The 21,219-nt window shown below is 34.8% G+C and overlaps 1 protein-coding gene across 3 annotated transcripts in view; it reads right to left on the reverse strand.

Moving 5' to 3' along the window:
* KIAA0825 (KIAA0825 ortholog) overlaps positions 1-21,219 on the reverse strand; it is a 253,898-nt gene that overhangs the window by 210,510 nt on the left and 22,169 nt on the right. For all 3 annotated transcript variants that reach the window (XR_011323225.1, XR_011323226.1, XM_069776151.1), the window contains exon 3: positions 6,025-6,164. Coding sequence is in view for 1 of the 3 variants with exons in the window: in XM_069776151.1 (XP_069632252.1) it covers positions 6,025-6,155 (131 nt within the window). In the remaining 2 variants the exon portion in view is untranslated. The remainder of the gene's footprint in view (positions 1-6,024; positions 6,165-21,219) is intronic.

Below are 21,219 nucleotides of genomic sequence, written 5' to 3' on the forward strand. Positions count from 1 at the left end.
ACAGCATATGGAACAGCCATAAAATGACAATGAGATTGGTTAAATTAAACTGCTAAGCTATAAAGTGAAATTATCTTTAAACCTCATGTTACTTATGCTTAAGATCCTCATATTCATGGAGATCTGCTTTTAGTATCAGCTTACATGTCTTTTATTAGGAACAGACAGTTTGTTTTAAAAATAATGAAATAATTGTTTGCACTTTTTTGAAGATAGCACCACTAACATAATACTACTTTGTTATTATCATGTATATTCATTAAGAAGCATGACTGCTAAAGATACAGGGCATTTTGTACAAAATCAGTCATATCATTTGGAAACCTGTGTGTCAGAGGACCTGCTGTACACATGGAGTAATACGGAATCTTTGAGAAAGACTTTTACCAGTATAATTCCCACAGGCATTTTCATTGTTACTCTTTCTCCCATGGTGAAAGAAACATTTTGTTTTATTTCATGAAAGCTGACCTACCAAAAAGGAAATACTAAGAAAATTTCTCATGATCTACAGACAATTTCATGAGGTCATTGCTGATGCCCCACCACTACCATGTATGAATTTAACCAAAAATATAAGTAACTTATTTTCTAGTAACTTTTAAACTGCCAGATTCAACCTAACTGAAAAAAAAAAGAAGATTCATGCAAAGAATGTTTTGATAACTTTGTCTTGAACAGGAACAAGAGGCTTTACCAAAAATGGCTACTTAACATCTTGCATGTTCCTGCAATGCTTATGACAACCTACAGTAATACTCATGGTACATTGTATCTCTGAGGATTTCTAAAATTCTGAAAAAAATGGGATTACTGTAGTTCCAGGCCCATAATGTTTATGCTGTTCCATTCTAGTCTATCTGACCATCAGCTTATTCTTTCTGGCGTGTCCATTTTCTTACTCCAACTGCATAAACAGATGAAATTCCTTTTCATATTTTATGTTCTTTACAATGGTGACCTCACCAGCAGAGGAGAAAGCCAGAGGATAAAGCCAGAAAGTAAAGCTGCTACTGCTAATAATATAGGTTTTGTTATCACCTCATATTTGTGTGTATGTTAACATTTTTTTCATAGTTTGACTATATTATTCTCTTATTCCTATTTTGTATCTAAGTTCTATTCAAAATAAAATAAGACCAGTAAGAACGAAGTTTAAAATTGTTTTGTAAGCAGCAATATAAAACTGATGGAAATACTGACTACAAAAACCGTACCTCTTTGGAAAAACTCTGTTAAGACAAATATGTCTTGATACTTAAAACCAGCAATTCTTTAAAGTATGATTCTGAAAGTTATAGGCTTATTATAAAGACAAAAGCCTTGAAAAAGTTAACTTCCTCAAATTCTTCTTATTGTAATCTTGGACCTTAAGACATAAACCAAAGATGTAGCACCTGCTTCAAGCACTTTGCAAGCTACTTCATCTCTCTACTTTAGCTACTTACAAAACATATCCACCAAAGCTGTAAAGTAATTATACCACTGAAACAAGAAAGAAATAGAATAGTGATTACTTTGCTGCACCTCAGCAAGCGAAACTTACTCAACAGCTTAACCATACAAGAACCATCAGTTCTACCTGAACCACTGCCTACCTTTAACTTCCAATCTTCTTTTAAACACTTGAGATATTTCAGTCCACAAGATGTAAGCTTTGCCTTGGTAAGTTATTTCAGAAGATTAGCAGTGAAACTTAGGAGGCTTTCAACTCCATTGACCAAAACGTGATAGTAACAAATAATGGCTAAAAAAACATTGTCTCATGTATTGTCATATGAAATTATTTGGGAAATTTCGCAGTGCAGTCCAAGATACGATTACAGCTTCTGTAGATGTATGTGACAGCTAACTACCTACCTAAGATACTGACAGAATTATAATCACTGTATATTGGAGTAAAGAAACTGTGTGCCTGTTAAAGTAGCCCATCTCTGAGAAACTCTCTGCTGTCCAGCTTAGCAAGGTGATGAGAAATAACTATTCCAAACTCAGTGATCATGCACAAAGACAACACAGGCTGAATAGGAATAAAATTACATTCCTTTCTCAGCTTAATTACTTATTCCTAGCAATTAGTCCAGGGCAGTGAATAGACAGATACTATTTTGACAAAGGTTTTAGTAACATTATTCCAATATCTTTACAGGTACTAAATTCTCAAATGAATACTCCAGTAATGCACTTGTACAGCAAGCAGGTTACATTCACACAGAAGAGTCAAATTCTTTTTGAGAGCTGTAATAAATATTAGGTCCAAGTAAAACTGATAAAATTTTCAATTTCATCCCTCTACAGTTAGCCCTAGTTTGAAATTCTCCCAAATACTCAACCACCATTGGGATTTTGGATGGAGATGCCGAGATTTTGCTAATTCTTTTGAATAACAGGCAAGTGAGGTGTAGCTGCTTCCTAAAAATTCCAGAAAGGAATAAGACAAGATTTTCTTCAAAATAAAAGATAAAGATAACTCTTGCAGCTCATCTTAGATTAACAACACATGAGCCCTTGCACACTTCAATTCTGATACAGGAACACAGAATAAGAACTAAGCACAGCAGTGCTTAATACCCTCTTTGAAACTCCTCCATCCCTTTGTTTTGAGGTAATGATAGTGGGAAGTATTTCTACGCAAATCAGCAAAGTTATGATCAACAACTGGAAAATGTCATACTACATCCTTATTGAGGTACTTTCCAGATAGTCCTATTATTCGCAAGTTAAGGATCTTGTTAGTTGCTCAAATAATGATTACCATTTATATTGAACAGTTCTGGGACAAGATGCAATGCTATAAGCATTTATTATTATTGACCTCACTGAAGCCCTTCAAAAAAGACCTTCCTCAAAATCCCAGATGACTGAATTACTGTTAATTAGACAGTCAGGTTGAAGTTTATCAGATTGAAGTCAAATGAAGCCTTTGTGAAAAGTCACACAAAGATACAGTCTCCAGTGTATTGTGGAGACACAATTATTAGTAAATAATTTTGTTGAATTCTTTGTAATTGTTCTGTTGAAGACCTAGAATACCTCACACTGTCCTACAGACTCATAGAATCTATCGTCACTTTATCACCACTAAAAGGCAGCCAATCACTCACTGAAGAAAGAACTGAATACACAAAAAAAATCAACTGCTGAAGAGATTTCATGCTTACAATCACTTTCAAGTTAAGCACTATAAGCTTGGTTTCAAGCTCTGTATGTTACTTTCTGCTTATAAGTATTAAATATCAGCTGAAAGTTTAGTTCTGTGGATTGCTCAAAAATTAACTCTTACTAACTCTTAATCCTCCAATTAGGAAAAAAAAATATAAGACTAAGTTTTGATGAACAGTAAAAGTCAAACCAAATGTGAGGGCAAAGACTGAAGACAAATGGCCATCCTGATGAAATTATGAATATAACTTCACACTTTAGAATAACCCAAGACTATCATTGCACATAAAACTCACCAGCAATGACAATAGTTTTGAGAGTTCATACTCACCTGCATCTATAAACTGCTGTAAAAATAAAGTTAACATTCAAGTGTAATAAGAGCTCTGTTATATAATAGTGAATGAATGAACCACTTACTCCCTTAAAACTTACAAATAAAACAATTTTGTACAGATGGCTTTTTTTTTTTTTTATGTAGGAGCAAATAGGATTGGTAAAATACAAAAATACTGAAGGTAATTCAACTGCTGGAAAGCATATCTGATTTGTCGTGTCACACAATTTTATAAAAGCTATTCAGTTGGAAGGCAATAAATGAGCATTCAAGTGATTTACACACTTTTGGATCATAATTTTTTACACAATGTTTTATTTTTAAAAATATATATATGCTGTATACTATTATGTTTATTCTCTGTGGTATAATAAAATCATAAATCTATCTGATGAAAAATGGATTGTATTCCAATTGTATCACTGTAGCGCATAGAGCTGCTCTTATCATACCACTTACAAAGATCAATGGTAACTTGAAAATGATTTCATTCCATGCTACCTCTAATATATTAGCAATAAAAGGACTCTTTTTAATTTAAAAGTCACATCAGCCGCTGTCCATCTTCTTTTAAACTCCTCTCCATTTCTGAAACTGACATATTACCGGAGCAAAACATCACCTGGTAACTACAGGGCTACTTTCTAATTTTCCTTGTGAAAATTAGTCTAAAAACTAGCTTAAGTGTCAATTCAGCAGAAATATAAAGCTTTTCCTGACATGTGTTGCTGTGTACCACACCCTAATCCAATCTCCTGCTCTCCTTGGATAAAGTTCCATTTGGATCTTACAAAACTTACAGTGAAAGGCTCTTCTAATTTGTAGGACTATGTACCTAAAACAGGGACAATCAGCCTTCTTAAAAATGTACGAATAGTTCCACTGTGATGATGTTAACATAAACCATAACATAAAATGTTAACTGACAAAAAGTACCACTAAAAGGAATGAACAGCTGGCCTGCTCTCTCACAGCCAAAAGTTTTCTCAACCAGCAGCATACATTTTACACACATTAAAAACAAAAATAGTAGTAAAGCAGGCATTCCGAAGACTCATCTTGATAATAATCTTTCTAACTCTCAGGCTGGCTCTGCATGATGATGACAAAATCACTTTTATTTGGTACTTGAAGAGGTGACAACACATCTGCCAAAACCACTGATACTGTTCTTTCCCAGATAAGACCATAGCAACTCAAAACTTAAGTACCTATAATTGTGTTATGACATCAACTAAACTCTAAATAAGTATCTACATTTCACTGTTGTCAACAGCTGGCAAGTTGTAATATGAAATTGTACTATGCAACGGTCCACAACAGCGTATTTCCCAGATCTCCCAGATCTTCACTATCATTGCTACCCTGGGATTATTACTATCGCAACTACATTTGTAAATACTAAGTTTTTAACTTAAAATGTTCAAATGTGAGATAAGAAAAATATAAATAAAAAGCCTGAAAAGTCTCTCAGCCTGGCATAAGCAATATAAGAATAATTCAGAGATGACTTAAAACAGTTTTCAGTGAGATACAGCAATGGTTTACTTCCATTCTTCAGGAAGCTGTTTGGGAGCAGAGACCTCTCACAAATGTGGGCTTCATTAAAATTACACAATCTTAAAACAGATGTCATTAAGGGCATCCCTTGAAATTATACAACTCTATAATGTGCACTGTTACCCAAAGGCAAGCATTTTCAAAATTTAATAGAAAAATATGCTATTTGTTATGTCTCTGAATGTACACTTATTTTTTTAAAGGGGCAATTAGTTTATTGGCTTAAGTGCATCTTTCACAGGTCAAAGTATTTTAAAGGTACTAAAGAGTTTAGCCACAAAACACTGCCACCACTTTTCAAATAAGGCACAAAACCTTGAGCTGATTTTTTTGCAGTCATGCAAAAAATCCACATCAACAAAGAATGCTTCCAGTACTCCACTGTTTCTATAGCACTGATTTTTGGAAACCAGTATGTTACAAAGAAGTGGACAATGACATATATTACAAAACAAATTTTGGTTAGAAAATCTTCTATTGCAGCATAACACTTTCAATTGAAATAGGTAAAATAATGGCTTGTATGAGAAAGATTATATATATTGACTTACTTGCTTTTTATACTTCCACTGGAAATGCTTAAAGAACATACTGAGTTCAAATTTTGCTTTTTTTCTAAAATTCTGTAGCTCTTTTAGTGAATAAAAATTCTATCTCATAGCTGTAGGAAATACAACTGTCACAGGAATACACATTTTCTTCCTCCTCTATCACACCTACTGCAATAATTCCTAAGATTAAGATGATTCAACTGTTAAAAATATCATACAGAGAAAGACTATAGCACAAAAATTATATGGCATTAAAAATTTGTTCAATGCTCCAGTGGTTAAGGTAAAATTACTACTGAAATAATTATCAGAATTTTAACCTACAACTAGAAAAGAAAGAAGGGAAAAGCTGTATTTCTTCCTAAATGTAATGACTTTCACTAATATTTTGGATACAAATAAACTACTCTTTACCTAGAAGAGTTCTTCTTTATTTTTTCATCAAGATCATGAAGGATCTGTTGAAACTCCAATTCTCCAGGTAGGACATTTAACAAACAGTCTAAATTGGAAGAATCAAGAGAATATTCTCCTCCCCATTCCATTTTCAGAATCTGTAAAATAGATACAGAAAAGTGGTTAAATAATGAAAAAATCAGACTAAAAGTATCAAAATATACAACATTTTGTTCCTTGGAAATACTTAGATTAATAAGGGAAGCATTTATATAGGGAATTATAAAATCAGTGTTGAATAGTAAACTTTGTGCATGCTTCTAAGTAGTGTGCTACAGAGAGGGACACCTGTAAAATAAAAGCAGAGATAAATTTCATAATATCTTGAATTTTTGGTTTAAAAAATCAGTTCTTTTACCTTAATCAAAGTAGCAGCTTTTTCTTTTTTTTTTTAAGATTTAGAAAGAAATTTCTCACTATTATAACTGGAAACTATAAAGACATTAGCAAGTAAATTTATTTTCTGTGTGCTTATAATTTCTGTCCAAGGAGTAACAGCTTTCTGGAAATTAAGCACATCATTGCAAACAACTAGAACATAAAAATCCAGACCAAAACACTATAATGTACCAGAAAACAAATGCCATCCTGCTTTGTACACATACTTAATAAATACTTTGCCAAAACACAGGTCAAATCCACTGACCTACTCAAACTAAGACACTAAATCCCAGGAGTCTTCATATCAGTAGTAAAGCTTAGCAGAATTACTTTTTCCTGTTTTCTCTTTCTTCTGTATTCTCTTTTTTGAGAAATAATGAAGTTGATTTTACAACCAGTGGTAACTTGCTACTGAAGTTAGAGGAAAAATTACATAAAAAGCAGAAACTTCTTAATAACCAGTATATTTCATGTATACTATTTAGTATTTAATAATACTATTCATACTGCAGTAGTAACATGAGGAACAAACATAACTATTCAGATGCACACAATGTTTGAGCAAGAAAATATAATGAATTAATAAATACACTATTTTTCTTACAAGCAATATTCTTTTATGAAGCAATTACAGTGTTGGTTGGAAATTTACCTAGAGGCACTACTAGAAAAATAGATTGAGAATATTTCTAAGTGAATGGTCTACAAGACACATGCTCCAAAAGAACATCAGATTAAGATTTAAGGTCAAGATGATAGTTTCTGGTCAAATATGAGTGTAGATCTACAAGGAGCAGAACTGCGCATTCCTTCAGCAGTAATGACGCTTTTGATTCTGGTATTGCTCTTTCAAAGCAAAGTTAGAACAAACGTGAAGGTCCTTTAAAGTCTACTGTCTCGCACATCTGAATTAACAGCACAATACTACAAAATATTTCATGGATATATAATTTTCTTGAAGCTACAGAATACCCCTTTGCAAATAACAATTCAAAGGCTTTCAACATTTTGGAATGTAGCTGAAACTCAGTCACCCTTCTGGTTAAAAAGTTTGGATGTAAACCAAATACATCACGTAACACATCGAGGGAAGATTAGTCTTTGAATATAAGACTCCAAGTATCTTAACAGATGTTACTGCAATTAAAGACACTGTAATTAAAAGTACAAGTTAAAAAGCACTCTCCCAAATGCTGAAATACTTGTCAGTTGCTCTGGCAAAAAAACAGTAGGCCAACTTTGGAAGGTTCTGCAACCAATGGAAAACCATTAAACAGCACTTTACAGAACTGAGATAAAAGGAATACTGAAAATACAGTTGTTCACTCATGTATGATACTACATATATTCAGACATGGTCACAGAAATCTATTCCTTTTTCTCTTCAGAAGTATCTCAGGGTTTATACAGAATGTGATGCTAACTCTATTCAATACCTATAACTCAAACCCATCTTTTATTCAACAATGCTTGCAGAACAGTCAATGATTGGTGTAAAATGTACTGTATAATAGATACATGTAATGCAAAAATAACAACAGCTTGGAATGATTCAGTTTTCATATAATAGGTGCACAATCAAAATTTTATATTTATATTTATTCCTAACTCATTTCCTTACAGGATAGCCAAAAGAAGCTTGTGTTCCTCAGAAAAATATCAGTATAGTTTACAGACCACTTACCGTTTGAAAAATTCATCATATGAAAAAAAATCACCTTGTAAACATGACAGCCTAGTTTTCATGTATGCATTCCTGTAAGACTTCTGTGTCATACTTCTTCGGTTCACTTGTCAAAACAAGGTAATTATTCCTTTCGGTCTCGGTTTAAGGGGGAAAAAGCAACATTTGATTATTTAGTTTTCAGATGTTGTTTTAGATGGTCAATAGTAACTTCTTCTTAGGAAAATCTAAGGATTTCTCTAATACAAGACTGTCATATGAAGAAGCAAAATACAAAAATGTTTTGGAAGGAAAAAATAAGTACATAAAGATATAAATTAATACAAATCAAGCAGAAATTCTACTGTTACTTAGCATAACCAGTGTTAGGGCCCTGGGTGGACTAATAGGCTTTAACAGCCTGATGACCTGGACCCTCAGTGGAAGTAGACTATCACCCCAGCGCCTGCCCCACTTGCCTCCCTTGGGGGCAGCAGGATGGGCATCAGCTGGCAGGGTCCCTCCCCTGCCATTTGGGTTATCCCCTTTCTTCCCCAGCCCCCAAAGAGCAGCCAACCATTGCTGCTCCCTGATAGCCTGTTTGACACAGCCCTCCTCTGATGGTAAAAAGCAATTTTTGTTAATAAAGAAATAAATTTCTTGAAATGTTTATTATTTGTAATAATATGGGGGAATAACTCTTGTATTGAAACTCCAAATTCTTTCAAAGTATTTTAGACAGTAATAACCCATTTCTTCTGCAAAGGAGATTCATTTAACACTTGTTATTATGCTGCAAGTATCATTCCATCATATTTCTATTTATTATTACAGTGAAATATTGTATGTTTTGATACAAATGGTCTTTGAGAACCTGCTTCAGATGCAACTCTGTGTGTCCCTATCTGCAATAAGTATAGTTCTTTTCAAACATATTAGAGGACCATTCATCATCATAAAAATGATGTAGCTGTCAATCTTTCTGGTAGCTACTCAAGAAACTTAACCTATGTACAGTGTAGGTTAAAAGCAATATTTTTCAGGTCTCTTAATTTAACTGATGGCATCAATGCAATTTAACTTCACTGTAGCAATTCCCCACTTCTAACAAGCCTAACGCTAAGAACCAATTTTTATTGAAAACAATTAGGCCTATTCAAAAAAACATTATGGAACACTTGATATAACAGATACTTCTTGCTTTTTCAATTCATTTAGTGTTTACCACCAAAGAGCACTTTTTCTTTTTTTTTTTTTTTTAGTTTTTTCTTTTTCAGTGTCAATCAAAAGGAAGCAATCTTCTTGTAAAAGTACTACATAAAATGACACTTAGTTCAAATTGGATATTTCTTCATTCTGATAATTCAGTAAACATCACTGTAAAAACCTTCCATTACAAACATACATGGAAGATTCCATGGGATTTCTAAGATTAATTTGTAATGTTTATATTTACTATAATAAGCATTTGTTCTCAGACATACAGTTTGGAAAAGTTGTGTGGACCTAAAACTTGAATAGATTTTTGTATGAGCACTTTTGTTGAATTTATGCATGTACAATATACCTCTATGTATGTATAAATCACAATATTTAACTACAGATTCATAGTCTAACATACTGTAGATATGCCGCTAACAGACATCTCCCACTTCTTCACACAAACACTATTCTTTTAAAATAAAAATTATGAGTCCTTCCTTACACTGGGTAAAAAAATACTAGGTCATGTTTATAGCATACAAATCCGTTCCAGCATTTTTAGAAACTTTGTAAAGGTTGACAGACTTATTATGTATTGGTAAATGCTCAGTACTGTTACTCCTTTATCACCCTATAGCACTTCAGCCAGTTAAGATTCTTGTTTTGACTTCAGTGGGTTTCAGTTATCACAGGACACCGTGGAAAATGTCAGGCAAATTTTGTATCATAGTTACACAGAACACCTTGTGGGGCAAAAAAAATCTAAATACAGTTTTAAACTTCAGTTCGCCTGGAGTTTCCTCTGAATCAATTGCCTAAGTCTAATGGAAAATCAGTTACGCTGTTAGGCCTTTTGAAAAAAATTTTAGTACATACATGTTCAAGAAAATCATAGCAGAACTAAAGCAGTAAGTATAAAGTTAGACATGGTTTCTCATAATGATTGATCGCACTTTGTTAAACTTCCAACTAAACTTTAAACTTTCATGGGTTTTCAAATGCCCTGTATACATTTATGCAAACTCTAAGTAAACTAAGGAGCCTTAGGCAGTATACCATTTCATACAACACAGATCCAAAGAGATCTGTCTCTGAGCACTACAGCACCTATTTGACCAAATTACACAGTAGGTTTTCAGAAAAAAGACAAACCAAACCTTTAAGGTTTCAATAAACTCCAGAAATAGGCTTTTATACACACGCTACCGTGTATGAAATAATCTAAAGAAGTTATCTAAAGCTAAACAGAATCTACTACTTAAGCACTGGCAGGTATTTAATCGAACCAAAAATTTATGGGGTGTCACATTAAGTAAACGATGTATACTTGGGTAGAAGGTCTTAATTCCCAGTATCTCTAACCTGTTAAGGCCAGAATGTGAGGCAACATATAACACATTTATTCCAGATAATTAAATGAACCCCAAATAATTTTAACATAAATGGTTCAACAAAGAGAATTAAATACCAAGTTTGTATCTAATGGCTGAAGACTAAAATAATAAAAACCTCTTTAATTTCATTATGATAATTTAGCTTCCTGATTTTTTACAGAAAAAATGTTTTGGTTGTATCCTAACTTCTGTTATTCACCACAACCAGCATACTTGTGTAAACAAATTTCTTTAGTGGATAAAAAAACAGCAGGGTGATATTGTTTTGTTCAAATCACTCATTTCTAAACCAAGATTTGTATAAACTGAATCTCATTATTTTAAAACTCCACAATTCAGCCTTTTAAAAGTCATTCAAGAGTTAAAGAACTCATGACCTGTCACTAATTTCATTCAGTTAATGCCAGTGTACTATTTTAGTTCTTGTATAATGAGACACTTATTTCCAAATACTTCAAATATTACCTTTAGTATATTTCAAGATAACTTTTAAATAACTGTTTATATTTTGAATTTAAACAGTAACTTGTACATATAAAATATTTAGAAACTATTACCTGATACATTTATTCATTTAGCAGCATTTTTTCCCACATATAATATTGCACACTTCAGCACAAAATGTTTTGTCTAAGTGCAGTCCAAGCACCATAGCAATCAAATTTTCTGGACTGTTACTTTACAGCCAATCTAAATATTTGAAAACTTACTTTAACATTATATGAGTTTTACCCCTAGAGCTCTCATTCCACCCATATCCAGGACAATAAAAGAAAATTGTTATCATTAGCAGTACTTTAAAAAGAGGATGTCAATGTACTCATGATTTGAAAACAGGGATATTTCAAACTGCAGCACTATATGTACAGAGAGCTAGCCAAATCATTGAAGCTTTTTTTCTGGTACTGCTTCTTATCTTACAGGAGATATCTCTTTATTGCCCTAGCATCCTTGCAAAACTAAAAGGGGATGAGAGAATTGACAAGATTTTTCATCACTCAGCTTACACTTTCAAACCATAATCTTAACAATGATTTCCTTTATCTACCTTTAGTTGCACAACTGTTCCCAGCCGCTTTACAGCACAGAAGATGTCATCTGCAATCACACAGCAGGCAGCAACAGTGATGGCAATGGCTTGAGATAATACTATTCAATGTGAAATTCCTACTGTTCTGGACTCCACATCATCTGAATATTTAAAGTTTTTTCGCAAACCACATAGAGCTTACACAAGAAATACATTTAAAAATTACTATTTCTTGAGCTCTACTCTGACACAGTAAAAGCTGCTTACCCAATTTTCTGTGGTAAAAATCCTTTCAAAATTGTAACACTGTTTAAAATGAAGACTGATAAAAGCAAAAGAAAAATTAAAAATTCTGTCTATAAAAGAACTTAACCTATTTTTGTTTCTGCTAATAGGCAGGTATTGAAGATCTCTACTTAAATTTTCCAATTCACCTTTCATATTCACCTATTTCCCACACTTTGCTGAAGCATACACAGCTTTTACAAAGAGAATACCATATTGTTCCACTAAAAAAACATTTAATGCATCTGAAAACTAGTCTTCATGAGGGTTGTATTTACAAAATATTTTGAATGCCACAAATAACTTTGAAACAAGTTTTATTAAAAACATCTTGTAATGTTCCCCCTGCAGACTTACCACATTTGCTATTGTCATAAACTTATATTTAAATGTTAATTTTATATTCATCAGTTATTTTTCACCACACACATAACACATTTTCCTTACATCTTTCAAAGAAGATTCTAAGTATCTATAATTAAATTTGTAACTGTATTGAATACAGTTTTTCTCCCAAATTCTGCCATTATAAGAGAAAGCAAGTAAAAGAGTGGGAATAAGATACAACCCACAGTGGGACTGAAGAAACACAGTCCTCACTGTGGATGAAACAGAAAACTGTGCCTTCTATCTAAAGCTGTAATACAAGAATGCAGTGCTCTGATCAAAGGCAGCTGTATCAGCCATTGAATCATCAATACTGTCTAAAGCCTTGAAAAAGGACTGTGAAAATGCACATTTCTGAAAAATAGCATATGCTATTATTTTTACTATCCGTGGGTTTTTCAAACTATGTTGCTTAGTCCTGTTTTCTAGGCATAAGTACATGCAAGAATTTAAAACTAAGATCCATGACTCTCCCTACCGCCTCTCCCCCATTCTTTGAGTCACACAAAGTGAAATGTTGAGAATATAAAGCAAAGCAATCAGCACTGCTTTTTTAGATTTCCTGCTACTTGGGACTGGTAAGAGATGTTCAAAGACAAGGAGAGAATTCTCATTTACATAAACTTAATCAAACACTATTGGTCAAAGGCAATGACTTCAAAAGAGGAACATGCCATCTGGAGTTGCAAGGAAACTCCTGAGGAGTTATGTCAGAAGAAAGGAATAAAGCATAACATGATTTCATAAGCTTCAGAAGAGAAATAGCCATTTTCTGAGTAGCTCTTGAGTGAAACAGTCCTATATCATCTTTGTCTCTCAGCTAGTTACCCCGTAGCTGGAATCCCACAGTGTACAACATTGAAGATTCAACATTTATAAACAATCAATTCTTAGACGAGAAGACCACAAACATTAAGAATCCTACCTCTGAAAAGTCGGTGGCTTTCCCTACCTTCTTATTAGTCTTTACACTCACCAAAACCCTAAGTGTGACAACCACTGTTTGTATACCAATGTGCCTCTTTTCTTTTTTTTTATCTTTTCTGGCTTTCTTTAGTAGAGATAAAAGAAGGATTCAAGATGTCTTTTCTCATGGAATTACTTTTTTGTGCCTGTAGTTCTATTATATTTAATAAGTTAAAAAAATGGATAAACCTGGGGCAATATTGTTCTCTTTACATATGGTTTGAGGCCTCACCAAAAAAAAATGCAGTAATTGACTTTTCTGCCACTGCCACATACACAAAAACACAGCATAAAACCTTCTTCTGCCATTGTCCCTGATTAAGACTACATCAATCAATCTCATCATCAAATAGATACACTTTATGAATGATGGATGTTTTAAAAATACTTTTGAATTACAAAAATAATTACCAAGCAGTAGACCAAAGTAATCACTAATGCATAGACAAGATATTCTTAGGAGCCTAGTTAGAAATACCTACTGTATGTTTTCTTATCCCTTTTTTTTAAACTAATGGTATTTGCGAAGAAAATATACAATAACTCAAATAATTTCAAAATAGGATATAGCATTTAATTTATTTTCTACAGCTACAGCTGAGGAACATATGTATTGAGTGAATTTTGCATACAGGTATGAGAAAACGTCCGAGACCAATAATTACTTTCCCCAGAAAGACTGCATGGCATTGTGTTTTTTCCTGAAGGACAAGAATATAAGATATCTCCTACATGTGAGACTAACGGTGCACCTACTGCAGAATTGTCTTTCCAATTGTGGCAATAAGAGATGCTATTTAGGGATAACATGTGAGTTTTCTCATTTTCTGTCACTTACAAACTCAGAAAGAAGAGGCAATACTTCATAAACCCCCAAATCCCTCTCAGAACTATGCTCTCAAAAACACCCGCTACAGCCTTCCTATCTTGCTTGTCATTAATGTCTAAAACTGCACAGATTTATAAGGACTGTGCTGAAGGAACTAATCTTTTAACACATTGGTAAAGAACCTAACACACACCATTTTCAACTAAAAACCTTACAAATATATACTAGCTACTTCTATACTAGACCATAAAAGCCTTCTCTCTTCTTGTTTATTGGAAAAATCCTCCATCCTGGCACAATACTCTTTGAGGACAATGGTATTTAAAGGAAAGAAATTTCAAGACCTTTGAGGTCTTATAGTTCAGTAGATCAGATACAGAGTTGTTAGAATTTTAACAGGAAATAGCCTTCCAATGAAACTATTATATTTAAAAAGAATTACAAAAGAAGTCTGTGACCACAGCTTTTAAAAGGTAAGCTGCATTTCAGACCCTTCACTCCCGCACATTCTATTTTCTTCCATTACCTCTCAATTTAAAGCTAAGAGTTTGAAAAATGTCAATTTTATAAAAATGAAATACAGAAACTCTCCATAGAGATGTGTCTTAAGTGGGTCCAAGTTTATAGTTACAGTCTTAAAGGCTTGTTTAGTAGTATGTATGTCATGGATTTTTTTCCCCCAAAAACTGTTCTTAAAGCTTCTTACTAAATTCTGCACAGGGTCATATGAAACATTTTACTGACAAGTGTAAACGTCCATTAAATTTCCTTTCCATTGTTTTTTTTTAAATCTTTCATTTCTTAAATCAAAAGTTTAAATTACTTTTTGCTGGCATAACTCAACTTGTAACGTTTCATGCCATACTGCCTAATGCTCACTACATCATTAAGACACAACAGGGTAATGCAGTCCCATACTGCTTCTTACTCACCTATGATTTTCAACTTCAAAAGCACTGTTAAGCCTCTGTTTCTCTCTCCTTGAAAAAAAAACCTGGAAGTAAACTAATGGCACTCTACTTCCTTTTACCATGTACAGTGGAGTATATATACTGGACTACACATGATCTAGAACATGTTAGGTATTTTCAAGCTTGCAAGACAAGGTCTTGTTTGCATAAAAAGCATGTGCTTGCTTCCCCTACATACAGGAGGATGCAATGGAAACATCAAGCTGCTTAGTCTCCCACCCAAACCTTCAAAGCAGCCAACAGACCAAATCAGACTTATCTTAAGGATGTAATTTCCATCTTTGAATTCATAAGAAACCTTCATTGCTCTTATTCAAAGTATACCAGCAAATTCATGATGAAGCCCAGAAGAGACAAAGTATTTTGGCTGAGAATATTTGGTTACGTACAAACTGTAAGAGGAGAGCAAAGCGAGACTAAATGATCTTAAAGACATCTGTATCACTTCCTTTCAGAAAAATGGCTTTTCACCATAGCATAAGTGACAAGAGTGACATACCACCTATAATAACATTTTCATCCTCAGTATCTATAGCCTTTTGTTCTTTAAAGCACAAATATGTGGAATGTAGGTTAAAAAAAAGTTATTTCCCACTCATTTTTATACAAAACCCTTTTCTATTTAATACATTAATTGCCTTCTTACCTTCTATTCCTCTACTTCAACTTTTTTGTGTTCCTGCTCTTCAGTCTACTTTCCAAAGAAAATGGGGCTTGTGCAACCATTGTCTGTGTACCTGTCTTTCTCCACACTGTCCCAGGTGCACCCTCTTCCCAATTTCAGCCAAGTTTTGCAAAGGGGTAGAAGACTCAGAGATAATTAAGTTATAGTAAGTTTCAGGAAAAGAGTTGCACAAATGGAAAAGAAGATCCCTGTAACTGACTTTGCTGAACTTACCCAGAATTTGTATTCCAATGTAAGAGACAAAGCCTTAAAACATTAGGTATTCCTAATTAAAGGTGCAGTCACAGTGTGGTGTTGGAAAACAGGGAAAGTGATGACCCTAGATCCTTAAACGTCAGGGACAGGATGAGGTTGGTACTTTGCAAAGATGTATGACAATCACCAGTTGTCCTGGAGGGATCATGATAAGACACACAGCTCTATCCTGATTTCAGCATTCAGAGATTAATAGCTAGTACCTTTTGTGTAGATAATCCTTATTCTGATTTGTGGTATCTGGAGGTCTTGGGAAGCAGGGAAATGAAGCAAGTCTCCAGAGAGTTTTTGCAAAAAGAAACTGAATGAAAGTGGGAGTGAGAAATGAGCACAATGTGATTGATGGTAAGGGCATCTGCTAGCTTAGGACTGCGGAGACATCTAGGTAAGGCACTTGGAAAACACCTTACCAAAAGTGAGGGCACATATCTAAAAGGCTCCCTATTGTCTAACAGCAGGAAAATTAATGGACTGTCCTTGGACAACTGACTTGCATAGTGGCAGATGAATCATACCTGAAATGTTTCAAATAGGAAATACCTCTGATAAGCAGAAGCAGGAAAGGCAATCTGATGGAGACTCTGAGACACTGGCAGCATTTATACAAAACAAGTATGTTCAAAGTGGTTTTAAGTACTGATGACTAACCCCTGCCACATCCAGGACTGTCTGCTTGACTCTTGTCCTCCTTGTACCAATGAAAACAATGAGAGACTATCTGTTGTCCTTCAACTTAGTCAGATGCATGAGTATCCTGAGCTGCAGGTTCTGTGTTAACAAACTGTTCTCAAAATGCAACATGAATGACCAATGGAGTTGGGGAGACCTCAGCAGACTCAAGACAGTGCTTTGAAACAATCATGAAAGGTATTTCCTGACATGAAACCTCTTGGAAAATGTCAGCTAGTGCACTCAGAATGGTCTGCTGACAGAAAGGATGTGAACCTTGCCAGAGCAAGGTCCCAAGGCAGCACTTCAGGGCACAGGTTATGATTAAATCCGGAGGTTTGGCTTCATCAAGCAGTTTTGAAACCTCACTCAGAATGAGAACCTAAGCGAATGGCACACAATATACTAGTTGGAAAGATGCTTCTCCATTGAATCTAAGAATCACGTCACCTTCTATGTCTGTGTTCCTGCGTAAGTTCTCAAACCATTTATTTGCATATTGCTGCCTCATGTCGCATAAGAAGTTGTTCAGAAACACAGGTGCAGAGGAAGGAAAAAAACAACAAAAAAGTCAAGAAAATGCTACAAAGATATGTGTGGATTCTTCTTGAAATTAATGAGAAAGTTAACTACCAAAACTGCAGAAGACATGAGATTTCCCTGACTATGGGAACAGCATCATTGTTTTACATAACCGAGAAGAACGGAAGCAATGCCAGGTGCACAGTGACCTAAACATTAATTCTCAAAGTATGAGAAATCAGAAAGCATAAATGCAAGGCATATTGCATTTCACTACACTGTTTGCAAAATACTGCCCTCCAAGTCTTTCCCACAAGAATTCCACCTCTTCCATCTGACAATCAAAAAAGAAATCTGGGTTGCTTAATAACAACTGTTGACTCAAGGACTTCTACCTTAGTCATCACTGAAGTTGGAAGATATGTGATAAATAATACAAAAAAAATAAAAAAGAATGATCTGGTTAAGGCCTATGTATTCTTCCTTATAGAAATTCCTCTGCAAAGTTGGATAAATTACCAAAATCAAAATGTCATTCTGTGACAAAGGTTGTTACTCATTTTCTAGGTGCTTAAAATGAAATATAACCATGTTACATTTCTAAAAATTGCCAGATGACTTGCTAATACTTGGCATACAAATAAGACCTTAAAAAGAATATAGAAGAGATTTTTAGATTGTACTATTTCTTAGTTTAATTAATGGACAGTTTTTAATTACCAAAACAGAACAATATTTGTTTCATTTTTGCTTGGAAAGATGGTTATTAAAGACATTGTTTACATCTTAACTTAGATGTACTTTTCAAAATAAGTTTTCCAAGATCTTTGTAATTAAACAGTATGCAAGGTGGGAAAGGGAGGAAAAGGGAAAGGGAGATGTATATAATTCTGATTTGTTTCTGTTGCTTTCATTTTTTTCCCCTTTTTAGTTAAAGGAATTCTTAAAGCCTACTTAAAAATCATACTAAAAAGGTTGTGTTTCGTCACCTTCAATTATATTGAATGCATTATTGATTATATTGTGAATGTTTTATGTTATACTTTGCACATAAAATTATTTTAAATATTCAACTTTTTGTTCTCTTAAGAAATAATATTTGACTACCAATTTTTTCAATTTTCACTGTTTTTCAAAAAAGATAAAAGTGAGGCACTAAGAGTAGTTGTTTAGATAAGGCAATTTTTCTTTAAAACTCCTACATAACATAAGAAATAGTGCACTTCTATAAATAAAATTTAAGGCAGTAATCATACATATTTTGCAAGTAAACATTTTATGAATTATTTTTTTTAATTATAAATAAAATGTCATTGCTTTCTCTCTTCATAACCAAATGTTGCCACACTGAGAGAAACATCCAATTACACCAGTTGTTGGCATTCCCCAGGGTTATGGAGTCTTTTAAATTATACCATGTTTTTCACTGGCTGTGTTCCTCACATCCAGCTGCAACTCTATTGAATACAGCAGGCTAAACGGGCAAGCAAATCCTCAAAAGCCCAGTTTTCCTGCCTAGCATTTTATTCTCACCTACCAAAACCCACTATTGCCCAGACTTATGCGTTAGCCGTAGATAAGTAGGACAACAGGCTATGGTTGCCATGGCATAAAACATAGAAAGTATGGGTGTTACAGATAGCTCATCATGAGAAATCAAGGTCAGATGTTTCTGTGCTGGACTTCTGAACACTGAGAGTCCATTCAGACATAGTCTGGGGACAATACTTATCAGGGAATATGTAAGAAGAAAGAAAAATAGGATAAACTGCAATTTTACAGAACTGTTACATAGTTTTTAGAAAGATGATTACATAAAGCAAACTTATTACTAGTTCACAAATACAGACTTCCTTAAAGTTACACACACTTTCTTACACATACACTTTCTTAAACTGTATAAATTAAATATCTGAAGAAATAAATTTTTGCAGCACTGATTGTTTTTTAGGTTATTTTATAAAGATATCTGTGCTATGTTCATGTTCCAGTCAGATCATTTCAAATAGCTGACTAGAAGAAAATAGACGAGGGGGACTTCTTAAGAAACCTATGAATTCCATTCAAGCTACTACTGTAGTTTTGTATAGACTTCATTTTCTAGTAAAAAAATGCAAAAAATTGTGTTAAATATTTCCAAGGCTAAGTGAGCAAATGTCCTGTTTCTTATTTTGAGATATATTTATGAAAAGTCTATTTCTGTTTGAGAACATATATACAGTACAAGTTAAGTCTCCTGGCTTTGCTGAAGTAGCACAACAAAGGCAGAAAGAGTACAACTATTCTGAATCTCTTAGTTTGCCATATGTTGGGAAAAAATAGACAGTAACTATCAAAAAAGAGGAGGCTAAAAAAGATACGTAAGTGCTTCTGAAAGGGTATTTATTAGCTCTCAAAACATCCAACTAGTATTTGGATAAGGAATTGGCTGGATGGTCGCACTCAAAGAGTTGTGGTCAATAGCTCAATGTCCGAGTGGAGAGCATTGACGAGTGACGTTCCTCAGGAGTCTGTATTGGGACCGGCGCGGTTTAACATCTTTGTTGGCGACATGGACAGTGGGATTGAGTGCACCCTCACCAAGTTTGCTGATGACACCAAGCTGTGTGGTGCGGCTGACATGCTGGAGAGAAGGGATGTCATCCAGAGGGACCTTGACAGGCTTGAGAGGTGGGCCCATGCAAACCTCATGAAGTTCAACAAGGCCAAGTGCAAGGTCTTGCACACGGCTCGGGGCAATCCCAAGCACAATTACTGGCTGGGCAATGAGTGGATTGAGAGCAGCCCTGAGCAGAAGGACTTGGGGGTGTTGGTTGATGAGAAGCTCAACATGAGCAGGAAATGTGTGTTTGCAGCCCAGAAAGCCAACCGTATCAGGGGCTGCATCAAAAGCAGCATGACCAGCAGGTCGAAGGAGGAGATTCTCCCCTTCTACTCCAGTCTTGTGAGACCCCCCCTGGACTACTGCATCCAGCTCTGGGGCCCCCAACATAAGAAAGACATGGACCTGCTCAAGAGAGTCCAAAGGAGGGCCATGAAGATGATGTGGGGCTGGAGCACCTCTCCTGTGAAGACAGGCTGAGAGAGTTGGGGTTGTTCAGCCTGGAGAAGAGAAGGCTCCGGGGAGACCCTACAGGAGCCTTCCAGTTCCTAAAGGGGGCCTACAGGAAAGATGGGGAGGGACTCTTTAACAGGGATTGTGGTGATAGGACAAACGGTAACTGTTTTAAACTGAAAGAGGGTAAATTTAAATTAGATATTAGAAGGAAATTCTTTACATTGAGGGTGGTGAAGCACTGGAACAGTGGTTGCCCAGAGAGGTTGTGGATGCCCCATTCCTGGCAGTGTTCAAGGCCAGGCTGGATGGGGCTTTGAGCAACCTGGTCTAGTGGAAGGTGTCCCTGCCCATGGCAGGGGGGTTGAACTAGATGGTCTTTAAGGTCCCTTTGAACCCAAACCATTCTGTGATTCTATGATTTCTACCTTGGAATAGCTTCTGTATGACTGAAACTCAAGAATTTTCATAGACAATCGTATACCTTTGTACTCCATCAAACAAAACTGGAATCACTGTTTAAAGGAGGAAGACAGTGCGATTCCACACGTAACTTATCTTGGCTTCCTAGATCACAGAGCAGTTTGTGGCCCATAGCTTTTCAATCTACAGGCCTATTTCAGCTTCAGAAAGCAGTGTAGTAAGTCACTTTCTAAAACTGAATACCCTCAAGGACATGGAAAAAGCTGAAAAAGTTTAGCTAAAGATATATGGGAGTAGGAAGGACAGCTCTTGACAAACTTTACTAATACTTACTTTACTTATGTGGAAACTCAAGCTCCTTGTTCATTTAAACTTAACCTTCCAGCCCCAAATATTAATTCAACACAGATTACAGTATTTTTTTTTGTGTTAGGC

The sequence above is a fragment of the Haliaeetus albicilla genome, chromosome Z (genome assembly GCF_947461875.1).
Source record: "Haliaeetus albicilla chromosome Z, bHalAlb1.1, whole genome shotgun sequence".
Taxonomy (NCBI): Eukaryota; Metazoa; Chordata; class Aves; order Accipitriformes; family Accipitridae; genus Haliaeetus; species Haliaeetus albicilla.